This window comes from Cynocephalus volans, chromosome 4, assembly GCF_027409185.1.
Source record: "Cynocephalus volans isolate mCynVol1 chromosome 4, mCynVol1.pri, whole genome shotgun sequence".
Lineage (NCBI taxonomy): Eukaryota > Metazoa > Chordata > Mammalia > Dermoptera > Cynocephalidae > Cynocephalus > Cynocephalus volans.
The window spans coordinates 96,936,518-96,964,192 of record NC_084463.1 but is presented as its reverse complement, the minus strand read 5'-3'; the positions used below and the strand labels follow the sequence as shown (position 1 = coordinate 96,964,192).

The 27,675-nt window shown below is 39.0% G+C and overlaps 1 protein-coding gene across 3 annotated transcripts in view; it reads right to left on the bottom strand.

Moving 5' to 3' along the window:
• The window catches only part of INTS4 (integrator complex subunit 4), a 122,578-nt gene that overhangs the window by 4,202 nt on the left and 90,701 nt on the right, over window positions 1-27,675 (bottom strand). For 2 of the 3 annotated variants that reach the window (XM_063092975.1, XM_063092974.1), the window contains exons 16-22: window positions 14,935-15,028; window positions 12,049-12,129; window positions 10,100-10,230; window positions 6,245-6,304; window positions 3,858-4,017; window positions 3,494-3,637; window positions 177-297 (exon numbers count right to left, since the gene is read on the bottom strand). In XM_063092975.1, coding sequence (XP_062949045.1) covers window positions 177-297; window positions 3,494-3,637; window positions 3,858-4,017; window positions 6,245-6,304; window positions 10,100-10,230; window positions 12,049-12,129; window positions 14,935-15,028 — 791 coding nt within the window. Of the gene's footprint in view, window positions 1-176; window positions 298-3,493; window positions 3,638-3,857; window positions 4,018-6,244; window positions 6,305-10,099; window positions 10,231-12,048; window positions 12,130-14,934; window positions 15,029-27,675 lie in introns of those variants that run through there. The other variant, XM_063092976.1, reaches the window with a different exon arrangement.

Below are 27,675 nucleotides of genomic sequence, written 5' to 3'. Positions count from 1 at the left end.
CAAAAAAGTGTAGCAAATTAGTTCAAATGTGCCCAGTCTGAGCTTATAAACTCCTTAAAGGATCAAGTTCAGTCTTCAGCAGGCTTGATTCACTCAGGTATTTTTTTAAACTGCAAAATCCAAATGCTAAAGGGTGGGCATATTTTCCTGCCCACCCTGGCCTGCTGACTCCATACCTGTCCAGGCAGTGTGGGAGAGGTACACCTGAGTGATGAGCCGGTGCCGCCCTGGGCCAGGATTCCGGAAGTCTGCTGGCTTGGGGTGGATCATTTGAGCCTGGCCATCTGGATATAAGACCTAAGAGGTAACAGAAATGAGAAAAAGAAGCAGAAGAGAGATGAGCTTTTAACAAAATTGATGGTGACATCTCTTGTGAACCCCCAAACAGGAAAAGATCACACTAGTCTTCATAAAAGACTGCTCCTTGAGGGGAAGGCAACACTGCAGACATCTCCATACCTCTGCCCTAACACAAAGCAGTGTTCAGTAAACATTTCCTGAATTCCTGATGAATGAGTGACAGGAATAGAGTGATTCTATTAAGTACAAGGACAGGTAGGAATATTAATTCCTGATGAATGAGTGATAGGAATAGAGTGATTCTATTAAGTACAAGGACAGGTAGGAATATTAATCTGACTGTGAAAAGCCTTCCCAGACACCCTTTTCAGAATGACTCTCCCTCCCTCTGAATCATCATGAAGATGGCTCTGAATCATCATGGCCCAGCCTCCATCACCAACCGTTAAGAGTTATTTTGTAACTGTATTCTCTACACTAGATTTCAAGCTGGTCAGTTAGCTCAGCTGGTTAGAGTGAGTGCTGTAACACCAAGGTCAAGGGTTCAGATCCCTGTACCAGCCCGCTACAAAAAGAAAAAAAAAATTTCAAGCAGCTAGGAAGTCATTTATCTGTCTCTTTCTACAGAAAGAGTGCTCAAAAAAGCATCTGCTCAAATTATTAGCCAGTTCTTCAAATCTCAGAAACTGCCACTGAGTTATTACTCAGCATCCCAGGGGGGCCTCCCAGCTACTTGTGTAAAGGGACTATTACATTGCAAAGTGTACAGATGAACTAGAGGAACAACTGAAGTTTATCCTAGGACCAGAGAGGATCTGCAGAAAATATAAGGGCAGAGTAGGGAACCAAACAGGTCTTTCAGCTTTGAAACTCTGGGAGGTATGTCTCAGCTCACTTGCCCCATAATCATCTTTCATCTCCCCACAGGTCTTGGGGCCTCCCCCAGATTCTACTCTTCTTTCTTAAAGCTGCCACTCCCCACACTATCTCCAGGTTCAAACCAACTACAGCCAAAAGATGCAGGTGTCACAGCTTCCTGATCCTTATCTTTAAAGATACTTTGGCTTCATTTTTTAAAAAAGAGGGGCAGAGGAGGGCTGAAACAGTAATGAGCATGGAAAAGAAAATGGCAAAGACAGGAAAAACTCCCAACATTCTCAGCAAAACTGCCCTTGGTGAAAGGCCTTGACTCCTCTGTGAAGCAGTTGCTGGAAGCCTTCCTTCATTCCTCTACTACTCACAAGAGTGAAGCTTAGAAATCTGTGGCCTAAGTAGGTCAGGGGAAGAAAATGGCCAGTATGGATTATGTTCTGAATTCCAGAACAACTAAAAATTGTATCTCCTCTTATCATCAGGTATAATACAGTAACCTGGATTAGGCTAACAAAAATGTTATTGAATGGAGTTCCTGGAGTGTCTACTTTAAAGAAAAGATATACATTACTTTAATGGAGAATGTAATGTCCATGTACTTTGAGGCATGTTTACTGCTCCATCTCTTGAGCTTAAAGCAGTGCCCAGAACAGAGGAGGCATTCAGAATGTAGTGCCTGGACTAGAGGGCACTTTCACACCACTGGAGTTGTCCCATGATGGGATAGTGAATTTCCCATATCCCTACCTACAGAAACATCCAAATGGTCTAGCCCTGCAGGTAGTATAGGTGCTTTGGAGGGGATTTTTCAGGAGAGAGTCCAACAGATGACCCTTATTCTGCCTGCAATCTCATTTATGCTCAGTTGGTCAGTGAACTTTTTTCAGGGACAATGTGAAACAGTGGTTCTCATTAGAATCACTAACGGCACATTAGAATTACTTATGAGCTCTTAAAAAATGCTGGTACCTATGGGCCCTACTCTCAGGATTCTTATTTAATTGGTGTAGGCTGAGGCCTGTTCATCAGTACTTGTTAATGCTTTCTGAGTAATTCTAAAGTGCAGCTAGGGTGGAGAACCACTAACGTGAAAAAAACCCTGCAGTACAACTTCACAGCTAGCTCAGAATGAGTTTTCTGTAGGTCTCATCATTTATAATAATTCCTGCTGAGAAGCCAGAAGGGCTTATTCCTCTATCGTCACCATTGCCAAAAGGTACCATCTTCAGGGCCTGATTCATCCTTACCTCCTCCAGGACACCCTCCCTGACTGCTCCAGACTATTTTTCTGTCCTCTCATTATACTTATTGCCAGTGCTTGCATCCCTGCTGTTACTCGTATCCCTTCTGCCTAGAATACCTCCTTATGCCTTTCATCTTCATTCTTATTCATCCTCTCAGGTTCCACCCATGCACCAGGATCTCAGTACTTTTCCTTTCCTTATCCTCCACCACACTCTCCAAATAAAGTACCTCTCCATAGTACTCTTAACTTATCCTGTGCATGTCTAATCACCGAACTTTTGTTTTATAATTGCCTGTCCATTTGTCTGTCTCCCAATGAAACTGTGAGCATACTGAGAGCAGGAACTGTGCAATACATTTAGCCTGGCAACCCCAGCACTTAGCATGTGCAACAGAGTAAGCACTATTGTATGCACGGATGGATGGATGGATGGGTAGTACTCTTTATGGGACTTACTTGCAGACTATCTGAATTGATTAGTGTCTCTAATGTATCTCTCAAATGTCTCTAATATATCTATTGAACTTGGGAAAAAATACTTCCTGGTGATTGCTTTTTCCTACTCATAAATTTTGTTTGCCGGCTAACCCATCCACAGCCTGAAAAGGACTTATTACATTCTTCTATAACAAAAGACCAAGCCTTAACTTCACATCATAAGATTAGAAAGAGCCCTGTCATTTAGCAAACCTATACTGGGCACTGGGGGCTTTATATGCATCACCTCATTTCAGTGTCAACTATTCCTCTTTGTCATCGTAGAATCTGAGGCTCAGACTTTAACTTGGTCCAGACCACACTCAGCGTTAAAACTGGGATTCAAGCCCAGGCTCTTTTTCACAGAGGCTCATCTCTTCTCCCTTCCCAGTTCTTTTTTTTTTTATTGGCAGCTGGCAACTACAGGCATCTGAACCTTTGACCTGGGTGTTATAACACTGTGCTCTACCCAACTGAGCTAACCGGCCAGCCCTTCCTTCCCAGTTTCTGTCCCTCAGGCAGAGTTCACAGGGGTATTAAAGTTAAATACTTCAACACAAGTTCTAGACGCTCAATAGGGATCAAAAGCCAACAGACCTGGACCTTCACAGTGCTCTGAGGATCCTGCACATGTTCCAGTGTCGCATCAACATCCAGGGCCACCACCAACCCGGACGTAAACCGCAAAGGGTTGTCTGACTCGCCCGCTGGCTCAATGATGGTAGCTGAAGCTTTGTCAATCTGTAAGCAAGAAGAAAATACAATGATTCTAAAGCCAGGTCATCCCTGGGCAACAAAACATGATCCTTGCCCTTCTGTCTCCTTATCTAATGGTATGTAGGAGTCAATCACAGGAAGGGCCCAAACCCAGATGCTCCACTGGTCAAAGAAGATCAACAAGGTGAACAGTTTTGATAGTCTGGACAGATTCTGTCCTGAAGGGTATGACATAGACCCTGACCTGCTCTGGAAGAGGGAGGTGCAATAAGGTACTCTGCCGCAGCGTAGTCTGTAGAATTTTGACCACTTCTGCAGGTTTGGATGTCATGAGCCGGGGCATAAGGTCAAGAAGTTTGTCCACAAAGCTGTCCTGCAAGTGGGGCAAATCAGCGATGAAACACCTGAAGGAACAAACAGAAGCAACTGACTATGCATTTGCTCACTATAGGCAAGGCCCCAGACATCTGCCAAGCCCACAGCAGCAAGAGTGGTGATGATGAAGTGGGAGGTGCTAAAGGTTCAGGACTGAGACAGACAGGTACCCGGATAATTATGCCTTAGTGACATGATCATCATAAAAGCATCTATCTGCTGAATAATCATTATGTGTCAGGCACACTCTTAAGTGTTTTAAATGATCTTATTTAATACTCCCAGCAATCTTGTACACTGTTAGGATTAATATTTTCATATTACAGATTCATTAACTAATTTAACAACTGTGTTTTTAGGACCTTCCAAGTGCCAAGTACTATTCTAGGTACTGGGGACATACAGTCAGCAAAAGAGAAGAAAATGACTGTTATAATGGAGCTTATATTCAAATGATAAGAGCACTGAGACTCAGAGAGGATGATGTTACACCAAAGCCCAGAGAAGTTAAGCAAATTATTCCCAGCTCAGATTGATTCAACAGTACTTCTACTATGTGGAAGGGGATACCCAAAAAATATTTCACTGAGGAAATAAAATCTGTGCAGGTACTGAAAGGCTAAAGAATATGCAGCTTTAGCTAACAACAGATGAGGAATTTTGGCAATTGAGAACTATCACCTTTCCAAAAACCTCTTCAACCTACCTGTGCAAAAACAGGCTCTCTACCTTAAATAATCTAAAACCAAAAGTAAGGCATGAGTTTATTTCAGATTAGAAGCCAGGAGCTTAACAGTGCAAAGCTAGACTGCACCATTTGCTAGAGAGCATCACCTGCTGGTGAAGGGGGGTACTGCAGCCCAGCCCGACCTTCACCCAAATAGGGGGAAAAAAAGAAGTGTAGAGTCATAAAAATCTCACTTTTAGTAAAGTTCATGAGGGCTAAGACAACAATGGGGAAAAAAAAATAAGACTTAATCAAGTGCTTTAAAATCCTATAAATGACATCTACACAATGGAATACTACTCAGCTATAAAAACGAATGAAATACTGCCATTTGCAACAAGATGGATGGACCTGAGAGAATTATATTAAGTGAAACGAGTCAGGCACAGAAAGAGAAATACCACATGTTCTCACTTACTGGTGGGAGCTAAAAATTAATATATAAATTCACACACACACACACACACACACACACACACACACACACACACACACACACACACACACACACACACACACACACACACACACACACACACACACACACACACACACACACACACACACACACACACACACACACACACACACACACACACACACCGGGCGGGGGGGGGGGGAGAGAAGATATAACAACTACAATTACTTGAAGTTGATACGACAAGCAAACAAAAAGGACATTGTTGGGGGGGAGGGAGGAGAGGGAGGAGGGAGGAAAGTTTTGGTAAGGGGCAACAATAATCAACCACAATGTATATCGACAAAATAAAATAAAAAAATAAAATAAAATAAAATCCTATAAATGTTTTCCTTCCAGTATTATATCGCCAGCGCACCACAGGTTTAGTCACTACCTCAACTCCCACTTCTTCACCAAGACTTTCATTCACCTACTTCATCTGTTTTGGGCGGGGGGGGGGGGGGGGGTTGGCAGCTGGCCAGTATGGGGATCAAAACCCTTGACCTTGGTGTTATCAACACTACCCCCCATGCATCTGTTTTAACCCATTCACTTCACACTGAACTCTGAGAAAACATATCTATTCTATAAAATAAAACTTACTTACAGAATTACAGAACAATTCTTTGTAGATTACAGAGACATATGCAAGTTTAAGAACACTAGTGGTAGGGCTGGCCAGTTAGCTCACTTGGTTAGAGCATGGTGCTAATAACACGAAGGTCAAGAGTTTGGATCCCCATACTGGCCCGCCATTAAAAAAATATAAATACAGGTGGAAAAACAGGCCATGATTTTTTCAACAAAAGAGTTTATAAGTTTTCTTTATACTTGTCTTTTTATGGCCCAGCTGAGTGCTGAATCCAAATGATTCCTGATGTTTTTATTATTCAGTTGTACAATTAGTAAAAGAAGTTTATACACCATTAACGAAAATACCAAATTAGGGCACATGACAGGCTGCCTGCATAGGTCAAACCAAGGAATCTGGCTTGTGATTGCTCTTGTTGCCTGTAAGTGCTACTTCGCATAGCAAAGATATAAACAAGAAAAGTTATGAAATACTTACCTCTGAAAAAAGTCTACTTCCTGTAAAAATTTTTCACACATCCCAAATAAGGGGTCAACTCTGTAGAAATAAAATACAAAATAATTAATTTAACTTGTAAAATCTGTGAACTGAGGAGTGAGGACCAAAAGTCCCAGAAACTTGAAACTACATGAAAGGAGAATTTGCATATTTCACTATAAAAATGACCTCTAAGACAAATAGAAGGTCCTAATGGTCCTAGGGGGATATATCTGCTAGGATCTCAAGACCCGATTAAGCCCCTGCAGTGCCCATTAGGCTCAATGAACATTTAAAATCAAAGACTATCACAGGCTACACTTGACACGAGATTCACTAAGGATACAGGACATAAGCACAGCTTGCTGTGCAGTGTCACGTTCCCCTTCTGCAGAAGTCCTTGCAGCAGTGCACACAGCTGCCTGGGAGCTTTGATCTCACAGATGACAGCTCAAGTCGAGATCCACATCAGGCAGGTGTGGAGACCATTCTAGCTTAAAAGCCTCATGCTCCACATGTGCTAATATCTCTTGAGACAACTCCATAAACATAGCTTCCAGGGACCCACAATGGATATGCCCAGTACAAGAATCACTGCACTCAATGAAGCCCAAAGCTATGGCATCTAAATCAGGAAGTTGTAGTTCATTTACATTTCCTTCTAGTCTAGATGCAATTTACTCAGATCATTTTTTCCATAGAATATTGCTTACTAATATAGCTGACACAATCAGGCAACAGACCTAGAAAGTTAACCAAAGATTGATTCTTATGCAGAAGGGGAAAAGGTTTTGTTACTACTTTGCCCACAGACACAGATGATGTTCATTCCTCTTTATCAAGGGTTCTTTGGCCTCATAGTATTTCGAGCAGTTCAAAAACTTGTTGCATACCTAAATAATCCAAGCAACACACTAGGCCAATATAATTTACTAATTACACAATGTCTTCTCCTCTTGATCTTCATCCTATTTCTTATATATAATTTCTGCATGAAACATGCCATTTATAGTCATGTGCCGCATAATGACACATCTGTCAATGATGGACAGCATATATGAACAACAGGCTACACCCATAAGATTATAGGTGGGTAGTAGGCTACACCATCTAAGTTTGTGTAAATACACCCTATGATGTTCACACAATGACAAAATCGCCTAACAGTGCATTTCTCAGAATGTATCTCTGTCATTAGGCAACACACGACTATTTTCATTAATATATTATTCATTGGAAAAGTAAAGTTCCAGTCAAGGGGAAAAAAAACCCTTCCTTATATGAAAGTATGTAAGAGAATAGTATCAAGTTTCTGAATCTCCTGGCTTAGTGTTTCTACTAAAATGTAAGCTCCATAAGAGTAGGGACGCTGCGTTCTTCATCATATATTTCCTAGCACAAGCATCGTTGAGTAAATATTTGTTGAATGAATAAATAAACACAAAATGGCAAATAGAAACCTACTCTACAAGCAACATCCATTTGAATTCTTCTCCTTAAAAAAAGCTAGTACTTGAAACTTCCTTAACTGATACATTACCAGAAATGGGACTGAAATTAGATAGTGAGGTTAAACCACCAAACAACACCGGGGGTGAGAAGGCTGGAAGGGAGAACTCCAGCCAAGCAGCAGCACAAAGAAAAACAATATGGACAAGCAGTGACACTTTTTTTGGTGTGCTTATAAAGAACCAGCTTGGAGAGATTCCAAGCAAAATAAAATACAAAACGATTTGGGAACTCTACCCAAAACAGACTAGGTAGCCTCACCTACACACATAGGCCTCCACTACTAAGAACCCCCACTTTTCCCTTGGTGTGAGGAGGAAAGCAGTGAAAGAATGAGGCTCACTTGGGGAAATCAAACAATGACCTACAACTAACTGTTAAGGAAGTCTATATAAATTACCTATTAAACTAGTCTAGATTTTCATTTTTAAGTACACAAAGACAATGGAAAATTACTAGGTGTTTTAAAGGGTAATCAGGAGTTGTAAAGGTGACCAACCAGCCTTCAGAGATAAAGTTAAGGCAAGAAAGCATGGAAAATTCAAAAAAAAATTCTAATGAATAACATTAGTTAGAGTTAAAAGGAGATATGAAAGGACAATGCATTGATAAAGCAGGAGAAACGGCTACAAAAACAGTATAGAGAAGAACACATGGAAATAAAAGGTAATAATAAGACCAAACTCAATAGCCAATGAATAGTGAAATGAACAATGATGAAAACTGAAATGGTAAATTAAGAGAGCATATCGAAGAATTTACTTAGTAGAGTAGAAAAACAAAGAAACTGAAATTACAAAAGAAGTATAGGGAAAATAGATCCAGAAGATCTAATATCCAGTATGAGAGACTGGAGTGGATGAAACAAGTAATAATTAAATAATGGAGGGAAAAAAAATCCCTGAGCTAAAAACAGAGTTGAGACTCCAAAGTTTCACATAGTAGAGATTGAACATTTGTTAAATGAATACATGGATATTTTTAAGATTAAATCACTATCTGAATTTATCAGGCACAATCAAGATAAATGAAGAAATAAAATAATTTTCAGAATATTCTTTCTGACCTAGTATTTTTCATTGCTTACTTAAACACTAATATTTATTTCTCTATACCACTTTTAGGTTGACAAAGCTGCTGGACTTGAGCATCAAATGTGTCTGTGAGCTGGCAACAAGTTACATAAGTATTGCACTGTATCAAATCTGTGATGCCCTCATTCTTAAGATGCACTTTATTTTATGAAATACCAAGAAACAAAAAACACTTTCAATCACACCTTCAAAATATTTGATTACAGAGAAGTTACAATAATTAAAAATGTGCACCGTAGGATGGATGAAATATGGCAATCCCCATTATCAGAAAGTCTTACAGCTACCATTATATTAAGCTCTTATTATGTACAAAGTACCATGTTGAACGTTTTTACATGTATAGTCGTCCCTCAATATCTGCAGGAATTGGTTCCAAGACCCCCTGAAGATACCAAAATCTGCAGATACTCAAGTCCTGCAGTCAGCCCTGCAAAACCTGCAGATAGGAAAAGTCAGCCCTCGTATACACAGGTTCTACATCCCACAAAAACTGTATTTTCGATTCTCGGTTGAAAAAATTCACATATTAAGTGGACCCATATAGTTCAAAACTGTGTTGTTCAAGGGTCAACTGCATTATCCCATTTATTCTTCATAGAAATGCCATGAGATAGACACTGTCATTCTCATTTTCAGAAGTCAGGATTTGAACAAAGTAGTCTGACTTCACAGTACATCCTCTGAATTTGTCTTTACTGCCTGGGAAAAAGCTTACTAATTCCTTCATTAGAGAAAAAGTGGTTCCTGGGCCGGCCCGTGGCTCACTCGGGAGAGTGCGGTGCTGATAACACCAAGGCCCCGGGTTCGGATCCCATATACGGGTGGCCGGTTAGCTCAATGGCTGAGCGTGGTGCTGACAACACCAAGTCAAGGGTTAAGATCCCCTTACCGGTCATCTTTTAAAAAAAAAAAAAAGAGAGAAAAAGTGGTTCCTGGCACTAAATTCTTAAATCTATCAAGTGGGACCACACAAAAATCTTTGTTACCAGCTGAAGTCCTGTGTTGTGCTGTAGGTAATAGAGAGCCACTGGAGAGTTTTTAGCAAGGAAGAGACATGATCAGATTTCCAAGGTTCAAATCTGATCCAAGAACAGAACTTGGAATATCTGAAAAATGAATAGATGGCATGTCCCTTGGCTAATCTTTCCTAAATCTCATTTTACATATCATTAACCTTAGTGAGATCTCTATATCTGGAAGTGTCTTTGAAGGGACCATGCCATGCCTTTTGGCCAACCCCACATCTTACCCTCGAGTAGTTCGTGCCGTTACTATAAGTTGCAAAGCTTTGGCCTGCAGCCTCATGTGATGTATAATTACCACCTGCTTATTCTCCACACCACTGTACATGAACTCCATTTTGTAAGTCTCTTCCATAATCTATAAAGAAAGATAATTAACAATCAGTAAAAATATCAAAGTCTTACTTGAGAGCAGCACAGAATTCTACTGTTAAATGATCTTTTTAGGTGAAATTTTGAACTAAGATTTTTTTTTAAATGCCTAGGCTTTAATTCTGAACTGAGATTTTTAAGTACCTACGCTTAAATGTTGAGATAAATTAGTATGCTTTGTGAAAAGAGAATAAAATATTTTGTCAATTAAAAAAAGACTTTCGCCTGCTAATTAAATCATCTAAGCTGATGATGTGAAGATATGAAAATTTAATTACTGATAAAATTGCAAAGCACTGCTTGTTACCCTAAACCAAACTCACTGTGTTGTGGGAACAAATGAACATATACTATGCATGTAAACCCAATCCCCAAGCAACATTCTCATGAATTAAGCATCAGGAACCATCAGGAACAGGACTGTTCTGTAGGCCTGGTCTGTCTGAGGGAGTTTGGGGAGGAAATAAGTGCAAAAAACACCATCAATGACCCCAGATCAAGCCCAGTGCATCTTAAGTTCTTGCTCAATTCTATACAAATCAGCTACTTCCATCCGAATGATGCTTCTCCTTCCCTTCTGTGCTTGCCTCCCTTTGAATGCTTTGGGGTCAGAGAAATAACTCCAGGATTTCCTACAACTGACAAGTTACCTTATCATTTTCCTCAATTGCCTTCATTTTCCTATCTGTACATAGGGAAGAAATAGCACCAATGTCATAAAATTTAAAGTATCAAATGGGGCATGGAAATTGCTTTTTAGCACAGTATCTGGCATATAGCAATTGTAATTCCTTTCTTCTCTTCCTTCCAAACTACTATTCCCTGGTCCTGCCCTTCCCAATATGGCCCATTTTTGAACTATAATCATTAAGTTCTATGCCCCTAATATAAGCCACAGACCAGATCTGAGAGGGAGTTTGGATCAGAGAGATTGGGCAGTACAGTAAAAAGAAAGCAGATTCTGAGTATCAGAGGATCTGGTCTTAAGTCCTGACTCCACTACTTATAGTTCAATGAATTTAACCTTACTGAGTTTTAACTACCTCATCTATAACACGCACTTAATACTTATTCCTACCTAATGGGATTACCGTGAGGGTTAATTAAGATAATAGACTTGAAATCATTTAGTGAACTGTAATGTAACAATCACAGTCACAATCATTAGCTTCCTACTTGGTCACATACAGACTCACTAACTGGAAGACATGACCCACAGGAGTTCACCAAGTCCCAATACTTCAGAACAAAGGGGAACTGCTCAAAGCCAGAAAGAAAGAAACTAGAGGGAAATAAAATAAAATGCTACTTAATGAACTAAGCAGAAATGTAAGTACCTTTTAACATTCAAGAGATTATACAGGCTAAAAATATAAACAATCTCAAAATGAGTTCCAGCTACATTTCAGATGAAAGATCCATACAGTATTTATTAGATTTCAGCATATCTAAAATACAAACTGATACTATTTTAGAACACAAAAGAATCTTATAAATCCTCTAGTTCAATTGCCACATTTTACAGAGGAGAAATCCAGGGAGGTTAAGTAAGTTGCTCAATATCACTTAGCAAATCAGAGGAAGACCTGGGACTAGAACCCAGGTATTCTGACTCCAAAGCCTGTGCTGTGTCCCCTACTTATGCTGCTTCTCATATCACTAACTTCTGTCATAGCATGAAATTGAAAGGAATTAGGGAAGTCATAGCAGAGGCGTGGAGCCATGGGAAGGCCTCTGGCTCGGCCACGAACTAGACAACTCCCAGATAGAGACCTATCTGAGGAGAAGGTCTCAATAAGCTTACTTGTTTTGCTGCTGCTGAAGCCAAATCACTCTGCTTCAAATACAAAGGGGCAGCCACATTCCACAGCTTTTCCTGCAAGGCCTGCAGAGACAAATTAGGAGAGAAAAGAACACAGAGGTTATAAAGACTGTCATATCATTTGAGGTTTTCATTTTTATTTTGCCTTGAAAATCTACCATGATTGGGATTCCTCTCAATTATTCTTATTCATTTAAGCCAATACACTCTACCTATTATGGAGAAAGAGGAGACCAATGGTTTGGGCTAAATGAACTCCTGCCCATTCAGTCCAACTCCTGGCCCAAAAGCCCTGTGTCTCAGACCATTGCTTGAAACCAGAGAACAGAAGCCATGAAGGCTTCACCAGAATGTGCAGGCAAGCCAGCTTTCTGGGCTCTGGGCCCTCATTGTTCCCAGAGCCACTGGACTAACCAGAGCCTTCTTTCTTGACTGGTTCTTTTTTCTTTGCCCCTATGCTCACTATCCTTTGATCATCATCTTACCAACATACCCAAACTAGAAATCAAGCAGCCTTCCTAGATTCCTTACTCTCCCTCTCTACATTCAAAACTATCACTAAAAGCCATGGATTTTTACCATCCATCTTTCTCCTCACTTATCCATTTATATGACTTCATCTGTCATCCAAACCTCTTATCTTCTTGGTCTTTCTTAATTACAAACATAATCAAATGACATTACAGAAAATCTCAACTAACACTGTCCAACAGAAACATAATATGAGCCACATACGTAATTTTAAATTTTCCAGTAGCCACATTTTAAAAACAAATAGGTAAAACTTTTAAAATATAGTTTTTTTAACCCAATATATCTAAAATATTATCGTTCCACATACTATTTTTAAAATTATTAATGAGAGTTTACATTTTTTTCATACTGAAGTCTAAGAAATCTAGTGTGTATTTTTGCCCTTACGGCACATCTCAGTTTGAACAATGACGTAAGTGCTCAATAGTGTCACATTTATCTGGTGGTTATCATATTGAACAGTGGTAGGTCTAGAATACAGACTATAGAGTTTTTTTGAATATTTACTTCCAATCATTTCTTTCTTTCTTTCTTTTTTTTTTTTCCCTTTTTTTGGTGGCTGGCCAGTACAGATGTAAACTCTATACCTTGGTGTTAGCCAATCATTTCTCATAGACACTTTTTTTAACAGTTGTAGTCAGAAAGTAGAATTTTATATCTTTTTGGGGGTATATAACATTACACTCTAAGTATTTTTGTCATGTTGCTGTATAATTCTTCATAAAGATCATTACTGGCTATAGAATATACTATTCAGTAGCTGTGCCACAATTTATTTAGCTCTTCCCCTATTATCAAACATATGCCTGCCTTGGTTTCCAGGCCTGGATGACTTACCTACCCAGCCACCCCTTGACACTGAGTAATCAACATAGTTATGTGTTCTTTTTAGGAGTAATCTCTTCTTCGCTTTTTCTCTCCCATCTTTTGCTACTGTAGAGAAGCAGGTTCAGATCCCCACACTGGCCAGCCACCAAAAAAGAAAGAAAGAAAGAAAGAAAAGTAGATTCTTTTCAAAGGCCTCCTTGTACTCCTATGGGGAAGAGATCATACTTCCATGGCCCTCGCTGTATACCAGATATTAGGCCAAGGGCTTTCACACACACTACTTGGGGATACTTACCTATCCCCAAGGCATAGAGTTATAATTAGCCCTGTTTCACAGAGACTTGGAAAACCCCAGCAATTTTGCAAAGCGGCATGAAGAAACTTTGGGAGGTGATGAAAATATTCTATATCTTGCCTGTGGTGGTGGTTACACAGGTATATATATGTGACAAATATACCTAGCCTAACAAGGGCTATTTAAATCCCAACCCACCTCAGTGTACACACCCACCTTCACATGTATACACACACACCTGCACAACCTAAGTATAACGTTTAGCACAAATTCACACATCTTAAAGCAGAAAACAATTTTTGACTCCCCCATTTATTCTTTTTTTTTTTTTTTTTTTGTCTTTTTCGTGACCGGCACTCAGCCAGTGAGTGCACCGGCCATTCCTATATAGGATCCGAACCCGCGGCGGGAGCGTCGCCGCGCTCCCAGCGCCGCACTCTCCCGAGTGCGCCACGGGCTCTCCCCCATTTATTCTGACTCTGGTCAAATGTCATTAATCACTTTGAAGACTACGAATATTTAGAACTAAAGCCAAGATAAAAAAGGCTAATCAAGTGAGAAGGGCTCTCCTAAATCTTGAGCCTAAACAAATAGTTGTAGAAGCTGAAAGCTATTGAACTTGTTTAGTTGGTTTTTAACTCAGTAAACCTAAATTGCTTCTTAGGTACCAATTTTATGTATATGATCTGACTATTTGATATGAAATGCCAGCAAATTGGCTCTTTTAAGAGCAATGAAATTAACCTTTTTTTTTTTTTTGGCTGGCTGGTACATGAATTGAACCCTGGACCTTGGTGTTAACAGCACTTGCACTCTAACCAGCTGAGCTAACTGCTCAGCCTGAAATTAACCTTTTAACTTTGAAAAAGTAAAATGGGCATTTGAAGAAAATAGTTTATACAAGTCCTTTGCTAACAAATTATACAAAACATTTGAAATCCTTGGCATTCTAATTAAAATGATTATCCAATCTTCTCTAATTATGTAATGATGAAAGAATTCTCCCAAAATTAAAAAATTCAAATTCCTATATCAGTTAACATTTCTTTAATTAGAGACAAATATAATTACACTGAAGAGTACATAATTTCACCATTGCTAAGTGGTTGCATAAAACCTTAAATTTTTCCACTTATGGCCTCAAACACTGCTAGATCCATTAAACTGCATTCTTTGCATCACAATCATAAACATAATGGATCCAAACCAACCTTGATGAGAAGCAGTTGACACCGAAGATAGGCAGCAGAGAAGTCAGCTACTCCTGCCAATTCAGACTGAAGCTCTCCAAGTCTTTGCAGATCTCTGTAGTAAATAAAACCCCAAGCCAAATACAGGATAAGAATAATGCCACCAACATAAAGATCATGCCAAAAGCATTTTACCATTTTACAGCCAGTAAATTGGTCATAAATCTTTATAAATGACAACAAATGCTGGAGTAGTTATAATGAAATTGGTTCGCTCGTACTTTGATAGCTGATAAAACTCTTCTGGAAAGCACAACCGTACTATGTTATAAAAACCACATATATGTTAAAATACTTTGATCAGAACTGTACACTAAGAAGTGATCCTAAGGGAAATATTCAACAGAAATGAAATGCTTTATGCTCCCAAGTATTTATTGTTATGTGGACTATTATAGCAAAAACTCAGTAATTACTTAAATACCCAGTGGTAGAGGAATTATTAAATACATTATGGTATATCCAATCAATGAAATATTCTACAGCCATTAAAATACAAAATGGCAATAACATGTCATGATCTCAACTATGTAAAAACTATATATAGAAGAAAAACATAGTAAAGTGGTTTTCTGAATAGTGGGTATTGGGATGCTTTTTAGTGCCTTTTCCCAACTACACTTTATTTTGCAAGTTTTTTAGACCATGATAAACATGTATTTTTTCCATTAGAAAAAAATTTTTTTTAAAAAGCTATTGTGGTGGACACCGTTGGTTGCCTACCCAATTAGACATTCTACACTTCCTCATTATTAAAACCTGACTTTTTTCAAGAGAACAGGTCCTAAAACCCAATTCCAGGTAGAGTCTGACTGGACTAAGCCAATTAATGCATGTCATCCCTCTCATTATGTGACCTAAATTGGCCTTATCAGTCCAGATGGAAGGACTTACATTCCATGCTTGGAGCAGGTTGGTAAGTCTCTCTGTTTGTCTCTCTGTCTCTCACTGGACTCACCAACAATGCTTATAGTCCTGACTGCCACTGGCTCTAAGAGAATACTGTAACTCTAAGGGAAAAAAGCCTTAAGATAAAGCCAATGCTACAGACAAGAAAATTCCAGAGAGACAGAGAGAAACTGGGTCCTTAATGAAATAAAGAAGCTATTCAATTATACCGTATGTCCAATATCTGATCATATGAGGAAATATCTTAGTCTACTTGTCCTGCTATAACAAAAGACCACAGACTGGGTGGCTTATAAACAACAGAAATTTCTCACAGTTCTGGAGACTGGGGCGTCCACGATCAAGGTGTCTGTAGATTTGGTGTCTGGTGAGGGCCCATTCCTCATAGACACCACCTTCTAGCTGTATCTTCATAAGGGCGAACAAACTCCCTGAGGCCTTTTATAAGAGCACTAATCGCATTCATGAGGGTTTTACCCTCAAAATCTAATCACGACCCAAAGGCCCCATCTCCTAATATTGTCACCTTGGGGGTTAGGATTTCAATAAATAAAGTTTGGGGAGACAAACATTCAGATCATCGCAGGTAGTAAGTAACTATTTTCAGCTAGTTCAAAATTTTCTGATACCTGGAATTAAAAACACCCTAACTGGATAAAGGTATAAACACAATGATTGTGACCATATAAAAATATATATGCCTGTGAACAATAAATCAGAAAGTGGCACACACAAATTAAATAGTTGTGTTGGGGGTAGGATTATTGGTGATTTTAAACATTTAGTTTTTTGAATAGGTAATATATACCTAAGATATAAAATTACACCTATAAGGCACAGAACTCAAAAGACACTAAAGGATGTACAATTAAATTAGTCCCCTTTCCTATACCTGTGGCCTGCTGCCCTGCCACCTGTACACCTTCCCAGAGGCAACCACCACTACCAGTTTCTTTTGAATTGATGCAGAGATATGCTATGCATCTACAAAAAGTATTGTTTTTCTTTCCTTTCTTCCTTTTTTTGGGTGGAAGTGTGTATGTGTGTTACCTAATAATCATCTCAGCATTCACAGAAAGTTGTCTCATTTTTTAATGGCAACATCAAAATTCTGCATAGAAACAGTAACTGTGGAAAGATTTGGGTCACTAGGGAAGCTGTTTCAGGCATGATATATCAGATTTCATAGTAGCCTAGACAAAATTGTCCATTGAACGAAGCCCCTCCCTCTAATCGCATGCTCAGTGGACAACTCTATAATAGTTAATGCTGACTCTTAGGGAATATGATACCAAGAAGAAGATGCCCTGCAAAGGGGCACAGAGTTAACTGTTTCCAAAGTGATTGAAGAAATTGTTTTCTATAGCATATATCATTTCTTGGGAGGCTGAGTGGCTTGAGTTGGTCCTGGAGTGCCTGCTCACATGTGGGAAGCCAGCACAATGAAAGGCAAAACCCTGGACTAGCTAATCACACCTGTGAAGTGCGATTTTTAGTAGCCAGCTGGTCTCTTCCTTTCGTTTCTCTGATATCTCTCTTGCAAGAGACAGCCCTGAAGCATTCTACTTCTGAAGCATTTCTTCTTCAGGAAGATTCTGCCTTTTGTTACAATTATAGAGAACACTGACTATGTATTAACTGACTACCTTCACATGTTAAGTTATTCTATTGCCTCTGAATTGTGGCAACTGTTCTGAACAGAGTAAGATGCAATCCAACCCAATTAGCCATGGGAAATCTGAACTATACTATACAAACAAAAAACAGAAACTTGCTGGCCCTGGGAAAAATCTTCTGTGTTCTCCTCTGTAGCTCTTTATGCCCCTAATCCTCAGGAAGCCTCAGTCTAGACACCCATCAGGAGACTAGGGACTCTTTAATGAGAAGGGTACAGAGCACCTTCTATGTGCACTGTACTTATTTAGATGTTTCCTTCCCTGAGCTTATTTAATTCTCACAATGTGAATTGCAATTAATCCCATTTCACTGAACATGAAACTAAAGACCAGAGTTTAAGTCATTTACCGAAGGTCACAGAATTAATAAGCACCAAAAATAGGACATGAACCCAGATCTGACTCCAAGTCTTTTTTTAAAAACCATTATCATATTGTATCTCATTTATTTATTTGCTATTAAACTCTTTTCATTTATTTATGAACTACATCAAATACAGATGAGATCAAAACTGATTTAAAGTTTACATATAGTATGATTTTTTTAAAAGTTTACATAATAGGCTGAATTAATTTTTAAAATCATTGTTATAGATAGTAAAAACTCTAGATGTGCAAATCAAATATTGTTTATGGCTACACATTTCTTCCAACCTCTTACAAGAGCTAAACTTCAAATTTATAATTAATGTCTCTTAGTAGCTTGACTGAACAAGAAATGTTAGGAAATGCAAAATAAGTACAAAGTCCTAGTAACTTTTCAAAAGCTGTTATCATCCTCATACCTAGATTACAGATTACAAACATTATTTCCGTCTCTTTAATTAGTGGACTAGTTCCCAGACTACAAAACAGGTGCTATACCTTAAGAGACATTAGAAGTTCCACAGCGAAAGAATTTTAAAGAATCAAACCAACAAAATCCCATGTTCTTTAAGACTGGTGCATAAAAGGATTCCTATAAGAAGTGTATTTCTATTGATATCTGAATCCCCATCTGTTAAAATGAGCTTTTTTACTCAAAAGAACAATTCTCTATTATGGAAAACTTCTAAAGTGATATGCTTCCTGAAATAATAATGTATTTTTCCAGTAACAGCACTTTCATAGACTTACACAAAAATCCAAACTCTGAAAAATCAGAAGGCATTATACATCTTGAGAAACAGCAAACAAATGACTGCTTTCTTCCTTAAAATACAAGCCCCCCAACACAGTGAATTTAAAACATGATTACATTTATAACATTTGGATAGGATTTACTTATAAAATATCAAGAGCCTGTCCAGTATGTCAATGAGCCATAGTTAGATTTAAATTTTAAAGCAGGATTTCATAAATGTCCAACTATTATTTAAATAACTGCTATATTCAAAATGCATTCATACATATCGTTATAACAAACTTCACAACAGTCCTCTGAGCTACATAGTACCCTTAGTTTACAGATCAGGGAGTTGAGAGCCCAAGATCATGTATCTAGGAAGTGATAAATTTTAAGACTTAAACCAAGTCCTTTGGATTTCAAATCTCATTATACTAGATGCTTTACTTCAAACTGTTAACCAGAAACAGAGCAGTGTGACCAGACAGAAGGCTAGAAAACTCTATGTTCTAGTCAAGACTCTACTGTTCCTAGTCCCTGATACACTATCTTCCCTTCTTCACTTGTCTAATTTCTATTCATTCTTCAGGTCATCACTTAGACCATCCAAGGAAGGGTTAGGTGTCCCCTCACATTCTTCTAGAGAACTCTGTACTTACTCTACTGTAGTATGTAAAGCATAATTCTGCATTTCCTGTTCAACCAGCTTTTCCCACACCAGGCTGTAAGATCCCTCACAGCAGAGACTGTAGAATCTTGTTTACTACTGCGTCCCTTCTGCCTAGCATAGTATCTGGCATATGATGGATACCAAAAACCATATGGTGAATGAATGAACTCCAGCTCCCTCACCAAGCATGTTACCCCATTCACTGTAGAAAATGGGATAATCCTCATGGGATTATTTTCAAATTCAATGAAATAATGTATGTAAAGGACCTAGAAGAGTGGATACAGAGTGGGCACTTGATAGATAACAGCTCTTATAATCAAGGACAACAAAACATCATATCTGTATTTCTGGAGATGAGGTATGGCCAGAAGAAAATGTTATCTATAAAAATCTTTAAACCCTTCATTCCCAGTTAAGTCACCATTACTACAGTTTTCAATAAATATTTACTGAGCCCCTTTAAGGTACCTAAGGTACAGCAGTGAAGGCAAAGTAGTTATGTCAAGTTCTAGAAACAAATAAAAATCATCTCCCAGAACCCACAGGAAACTACAGCAGAGTTTCTGTAGGTGAGCTTTTGGTTGGGTTAAATAGCTGCTTGGATTACAATAAACAGCAATGTGTATGATGGTGAAGATTGTTTTACACTAATACAGTACTAATAAATACATGGCCCTAGTTCTAATGAAGGCAAATTCTGTAGAAATTCTAACATTTTACTTTTCAACAACAACAGAAACAGTAAGTTGTGAAAAACCCAAGGGATCATCTGATTTGATCTCCACCTAATACAGGAATCCCCTTCACTGCTATATACCACAGAGCATCAATTTTAGAGTCAGACAAAGCTAGATTCAAATCTTGGTTCTGCCACTCCTAGCAAATTGCTTCATATCTGCAATGTTTGTAAAGCATAGTAGGCCCTCAGTAGCTATTACTCCATTTGCTTTCCCTTCAAGATCTTTCACCATTCTGACTATCCTCCTGGGAATGCTAAAAATAGGCTAGCCAGTTAGCTCAGTTAGAGCCGTGTTGATAACACCAAGGTCAAGTTTTCAGATCCCCATACTGGCCAGCCACAAAACAAACAAACAAACAAAAAAACACACAGTGCTAGAAACATAGTGCCCATGACTGACCACAGTGCTACAACAGTGATCTGGCCATTCCAAAGCCTAAGCAGACCTATCGCTTCATTACACTCAGATCATGAAGGCAATCAAACCAATAGATATTTACTGAGCACCGACTAACAACCAACACTACAGCAAATGATCAAATTAGCTTGCTTTTGTGCATTTTGCACGTGCTTTAGTGCCAATTGGATAAAATTGTCAAGAACAAAATCTAACTGTTTATTTACGTAGGGATGAGTCAGGAAGTAGAGCTTATTTTCCTGGGCTCAGGGCCAACAACCTCACTTCGTAGCCTCCTAAACTAAGCACTTTGGTGAGGGAGAAGAGAAAAAAATGTGACAGGTATCGTTCAGCAAGAGATATAGGAAAGAATGGAACCTTGGCTTGCAGAGCTATGAAGTGTCCTCAGCTTACAGCAGGGTCAGCAAACTTTTTCTGTAAAAGGGCAGATAGCAAATATTTTAGGCTTTAAAGGCCATCCGGTCTCTGTGGTAACTACTCAACTCTGCTACCATAGCATGAAAGCACCCATAGGAAGTACCTAAATGAATGAAAGTGGCCATGTTTCAATTAAATCTTATTTACAAAAGCAAGCAGCAGGCCAGATTTGGTCCACAGACTATAGTCTGGTGACCCCTAGTTTAGTGTATTGTTCCTGGCACATAGCAGGCACTATGTGTAAAAGTATCAATAAATATCAAGTGTGTAAGTGTACAGCAGCAAGAGAACAAACTATTAGGCTAATACCATTTCAACTTATTAAAAAATATTCTATTTTATCTATCTTTTATTGTTGCTGATTATAGTGATGGTATTCAGGTGAACACTTTGACACTCAGAATATCATTTAGCTTGAGCCTGGGCAGCCAATGCAGCTTCTTCATGCCACTTAGTTTTCTTTGCCAGTTTCCAAGATGTTAAGGATTTATATTATTCTGCGGCCCTTTTGACTGATGCTATCATTACAAAGCAGGTAATAATTATGAGTCCAATCATTATGTACTAAGCTTTCACTGAGCTTTGTTTCTTGCAGGACATATCATTTCTGGAGGAAACAGAGGCAGGATCTCCTCCATTGATGTGAAGCACCCAGTCCACAGAAGGATTTTCTTGCCAAATTGCAAAGGCTTGGGCTCAGCAGACCTTGTGAACTTTCCCTGTTGGGGCCCACAGCTCCCTGGGGGGAGATCTTGGGATGGGAGAGCCCCTGTGGGCCTTTGTGCAGCTTCTAGAGGCTTTCCTGGAGTATAGGAATGACTATGTGCCCCAGGCTGAGGTCCAGGAGGCTCCCCCTGGCTGCCAGCATGCTGAGCCCTTTCTTCTGCTGGCACCTGTGCTTATACCCACACCTGAGCGTTCTCTACCCAGTTCAGCCTGGTTTTGCCCATGATGCTCCCAGGGAAGCCCAGAATGTGCCTCAACTTTTTATAGGGTTACTAGATTACCATACCACCCATTTACCTCTCCCATTACTGCACTCCCACCAGTATTCCCAGCTAGTCACAAAGTCCTTTAGATGAGTAAACTAGAACTCAGAGCAGTTTGGTAATTAGGGCACATACTATGGATTTGGCTCACTCACACATATTCCAATCTTCATCTAATGTACCTTCAGAGATTGTACAGGTTGCAAAGATAAAAATGCATTTCTCAGACTGCCTTCAGCGAGGTTCCATGTGAAGTATGCATAAAACAAACATACTTCACAGGGTCTGCTTTTCTAAAGCCTTGCAGTTTCAAATAGACCTTGCAAAGGACAGGAAATTTTCCCCAGGCTATATAGTCTCTGTTGTAAGATAAAGAATTGTAACACAGCAAGGTCGCTGGCTCAAAGACAGGTTACTGATTGATGTATAAAGATACTGGGAAATTGCTGTGAGAAGAGAATGTTTGCTAAAATCAAGCTTTTGTTAGTGGATCGACTTACCTGCATTATAGGATGTCACCTTACTGAATGTTACCAGCTTCTATTGTTAAACTTGTTAAACTATACTTAGCAAAAACCCCACCTATGTTCTCTTCCTGGAACTTCCTATTCTAGAGAATAGTCATGAGAGACGAGAACCTCAATTCGTGGTTAATTTCCCAAATGGAAGGAATGCCTCTATCTTGAGGGTTCTGGGAGATTAACCCCTTCTCAGGGCTTCTCACTGCTCAGAAGAGATGGGCTTTGGGTAATCTTCGGCGGCTCCATCACACAGGGGAAAAGGAGTGACAAATCCGTGGGAGGCAACGGACCCTGACGTGATGAATTCTGGGTCCACGGATCAGAGACTGACCTGCCAAGCCTTGGAAAGGAAAAGAAAGAGGACATCCACCACTCATCCCGACAAAAGGAGGAAACAAAAGGTCGCAACAAAAAGGAGGAAAAGAAAAAAGATGCCCAGAAAAAGAAACAGGATGTCTACTCATCCCGTCAAGAGGGAAATCCCAGTAAGAGGGACTCACCCCGGTAAAGGGGATCACAGGGGTGGCTTTCAATTAAGTGATTGCACACCTGCTGCAGTGTCTACTATGGCTTTGCCCGGAAGTTTTGCTTTCTTACTCTTTCAATTCTCTATCTATTCTTGCAATTATGGGTAGTTTACTGTCTAAGAGGGAAATTCAACATAGTTCAGTCCTTCTATGTCTCCTTAAGGTAGCAGGTTATAAAGTAATCGTCACTAACTAAATTATTACTGATTATAGTGGTTTGGAAATATTGTCAAATTGCTTTAAAAATTATTCAGAACCTTAACAAAAGAAAAATACATGTTTATGCCATTACAGAGGATGAAAAACAATCCTCACCTCCTCCTTCTCCTCTCCTCCCACTTCCACCTTTGGAGGTAAATAACTCATTTATTCCTTTGATGGAGTCCTGTCTTAAAGAAGGACATAACACAGGAGTTGATGCTCGTCATGTCTTTCTTGTTGTAAGAACTGGGAGTCAGTTGAGACGTGAAAATCTCCCATTCTCCTTGTTTGAAAGATTTAAAAAGAGCATAACAGAAAATGGCTTACATAGTACTTTTACAAAGGGATACTTAGAATCAATTGCTAATGGGTATAATACGACCCCTTGGGATTGGAAAACACTTGGAAAAACTGTTTTAACTCCTGCTCAATATACTCTATAGCTACAAGAATATCGGGAAGCCTTACATGCTATTTCACTCAAAAATTTACGAAATGAGGTTCAAATTAGCATGGACATGTTACTTGATCAAACAACTAGAGCAGCCATAAAGGCTTGGAACAAAATTCCTCAAACAAAATCTAAACTTCAACCTCTTGCTTCCCCTGATGCGTTTTGGATACAAAGATTAGATAAGACTCAGCCACTGTTGACATTATCTGTTGAACAAAAATTAATACAGATTTGGGGGCTGATCTTACCATAATTGCTAAAAAGGATTGGACTCCATTATGGAAAGTAATTTCTTCACCAGTTACACTTACTGGATTAGGCGGGTTCAAAATCCCTCATCAAAGTAAAAATCCTCTGTTGTGTGCTGGCCCCAAGGGACAAACTGCCTCCATTATGCCTTATGTTCCAGATCTACCTCAAACCCTATGGAGCCAAGACCTCCCTGCTCAATGGGATATTTATATTGGGACATCTACTTCAAAATTTATCATGATGGCCACAGCCACACTCCCACCATCCAAATTACAATGGACCCCTGGTCCTATGGTTTGGGTGGAACAGTAGCCTCTTATAGGGGAGAAATTAAATCAAGCTACTTTACTTGTTAAACAACAGTTACAAATGGGACATTTAGAGCCATGGCATAGTCCCTGGAATACTCCCACTAAATCTTTTGCTACTGTTAGACAGGGACCCACTGAGCCTTATATAGATTTTATTAATTGTCTTCAAGATGCTATAACTAGACAAACTGACAATGCTCATGACAATCCAGAACTGCTATCACAAGTTTATTTACATTTAGTCAAACAAGTTAATAATGCTGGCTTACAAGTAGCTCCAGATAAAATTCAAAAAAAGGAGCCTTGGAAATGCCTTGGTTTTTTAATCACTCAGAGAAGTATATGGCCACAAAATATCTTTCCATATTCAGGAGCCTTTTGCCCTAAATGATTTACAAAAATTACTTGGCCATATTAACTGGCTCCACCCTTCTATGGGTGTTCCAACTTATCAATTACAACATTTGTTTAATACCTTGAAAGGAGACCCTGATCTGTCCTCCCCTTGTTACTTAACTGAAGAAGCAAAATTAGAATTAAAACAGATTGAATCCTTTTTACATTCCAGACAATTAACATGTTTTATTAAATCTCAAGTCATTCATTTCATTATTTTAAACACCCCATATAGTCCCACAGGTTTGCTTTGTCAATTTCTTCCTCAAATAAGAGTCATTGAATGGATTTCCTTGCCTCATCAACAAAAAAAGAAATTATATACTAAATTAGGACAATGTATTTGGCTGCTCACTGGGGGAGGACACCATTGTCGAGTGCTTGCTGTGTGCTGATCCTGATGTTGTTAATCCTGGTCTTTCTGGGGCTGATTTTTGCTCTTCCCTTGAACAGAGTCTTTACAGATGGCTATGGTTGATTTTGTTGGTGGGATACAGTTCTCATTACCCCATGATAGAGTTTTGCAGGGACTCTGAATGCTGCCCATGCAGTTGGGATCCTGTTTATTCCCTATTCCCCTCCCTCAAGCATCAACTGTGTTTGTCAGCAGTTCTGGCAGATCAGGAGGGGGATCTGTGGCATGACGGGAGCAGGGAATCTCGAAACATTTTGTTACTATCCATCATAAGTCCACTCAAAAGGCTGAACTGGCAGCTGCAATTGCAGCTTTGCAACATTTTTACAATCAGCCACTTAGTTTAGTGGCTGACTCTGCCTACGTAGTTGGAGTCTTACAGGTAATTCAAATGCACCTATCCATGAGGGAAATGATTTTCTTTTATTTGAAATGTTTCAACATTTACAAAAACTTATTCAAAAAAGACATTATCCTTTCTATGTAACTCACATGTGTTCTCATTCTGGTCTTCCTGGCCCTTTATCATTTGGAAATGATATGGCTGATCACTTTATTATGTATAATAATGTTTTACAAAAAGCTACTGATTCTCATCAGTTTTTTCATCAGGGTGCACAAGCTTTGGCTAACATGCATCAGATCTCTTACAGGCAAGCTCAGGATATTGTTCATGCTTTTCCCGATTGTCAGAGGTTTTTCCTTGAGGAATAAAAGGTAATGAAATTTGGCAAATGAAAGTCACTCATTATTCCACCTTCGGACGTCTTAAATATTTACATGTTACTGTTGATACTTACTCTGTTCTTATTCATGCCACTGCCCAAACAGGAGAAACTGCTAAACATGTTTAAAAAAAAACACTGTCTTTCTGCCTTTGCCATCATGGGGATTCCAAATCAAATTAAGACAGATAATGGACCAGCATACACCTCCAAAGTCTTTCAAGTATTCTGTGACAAATGGAACATTAAATATGTCACAGGAACCCCATTTAACCCCACTGGCCAGGCAATTGTTGAAAGAGCTAATGGCCTTCCTAAATCTCAAATAGGTAAACAAAGGAGGGGTAAAATAGATATAGAAATGGCCTCTCATGAACAGGTCTTTAAAGCTCTGTTTACACTAAATTTTAAAAATTGTAACTCTCAAAAATTAACGGCCACAGAGCAACACGTTCTACCTCCTAAAAAGAGACCTAGACCCTTGGTTTTATTCCACCGTCTACCGATGGGACCACAATGGTTGGGACCTGTCGAATTGTTAACATGGGGGAGAGGGCATGCATCTGTTCTCTCACCCACAGGACTGCTATGGATTCCTGCTAAGGCTGTTAAAACTTGTGTGGAACCCCAACCCAGACAAGGAATTGAATCTGATCCCAAAATCTCAACACCTCGCCATCACACCTCAATCCATCTCACCGGGGATGTTACACATCAGACCACCAGTAATGAAAATAATGACAACAAGCTCCAAATTGACCCTGGGGTAAATTTAAAAACTTCAGCAGTTAAATAGCTTTCAATAGCTCAGCCCTTAAGCTCAGTAACTCATTTGAGAGACAAAAACCTAAAATCTACCTGTTTAACTAGATGGTCTCAAATGTTCTGGTATCTAGCTGGTTATCTTAAACAGACTTCTAAATTTTCTCCTACTCTTATCTATGTATTTCTTCACAAAATCCTATAGTAGAATTCTATGCTATTTTCTTAAAAGGAAGAAAATCTTCCTGAGTCTTCTTGAAAAGGCTTGCATACTTTGCTTTACAATGTAAATTTATCTTACTTTCTTTAAGGCAGGGTGAGGCCTCACCAATAAGTCTTTTAAAAAAAACACAATCTAAACCTGACTATCCTTTTTACTAGTGAGCTTTTTTTTTTACGTCTTGCACAAAACCTATAAGATCCTTGTTTGTTTTTGTTGTTTATGTCCGCATATATGCATGTGTAAGCCGCATGTTATGTCTATATGTTCATGTCTGTATGTGTAATTGTGTTGTCGGCAAGGTACCAAATTGGCTTATAATTAATGTGTGCTCATTAAATAAATAAGTATACTTTTCAAGTTCATGTGACTTAAATTTTCTAAAGTTTTGATAAATATATTTTCAAAATTTGATTTAAACCTTTTACCTAAATTTGTCTCTAGGTCAAAATGTCTCCTTGTTTTCTCAGCTCTGCCTCCTGGCCATGCTGGGAGAAACAATATCTTTTAGACATTATCTTTGTAAATACCGCCCTCTGTCTTAAGCTCCACATGGCTCCAACTGCCACATGGAAACCTGGGACCCAAAATGGCTGGTGAAAGGAAACCTATGCCCAATATCGCATAGGCCTTAGTTAACATTAACTGATAAGGGTATATAGATCTAATACACCAAGTTTTTGGCTGGGAAACCATAAATATGTATTTGGTAAAAATAGCTAAAACTCAAACTGAGCTTTGTATAATTTGCTCTGATAAATGGACACCTATTTACTAACCTGAGTGTATAAAAATGTTCTTATGAGCACACATCATTGCCTGGGTTTACTAATCAAACAGGATTACTAGAGGACTTTTCACTTGACTGCTCTTAATACAAAATTGTAAAAGGTTTTCTTTGTCCCTTAGATAACTGGTTTAAGAAACTTATTTCATGATAATTTCTTGTGCTCGCTGCCTTTGAAACCCTCTGTCACTTTGGTTTTACTTTT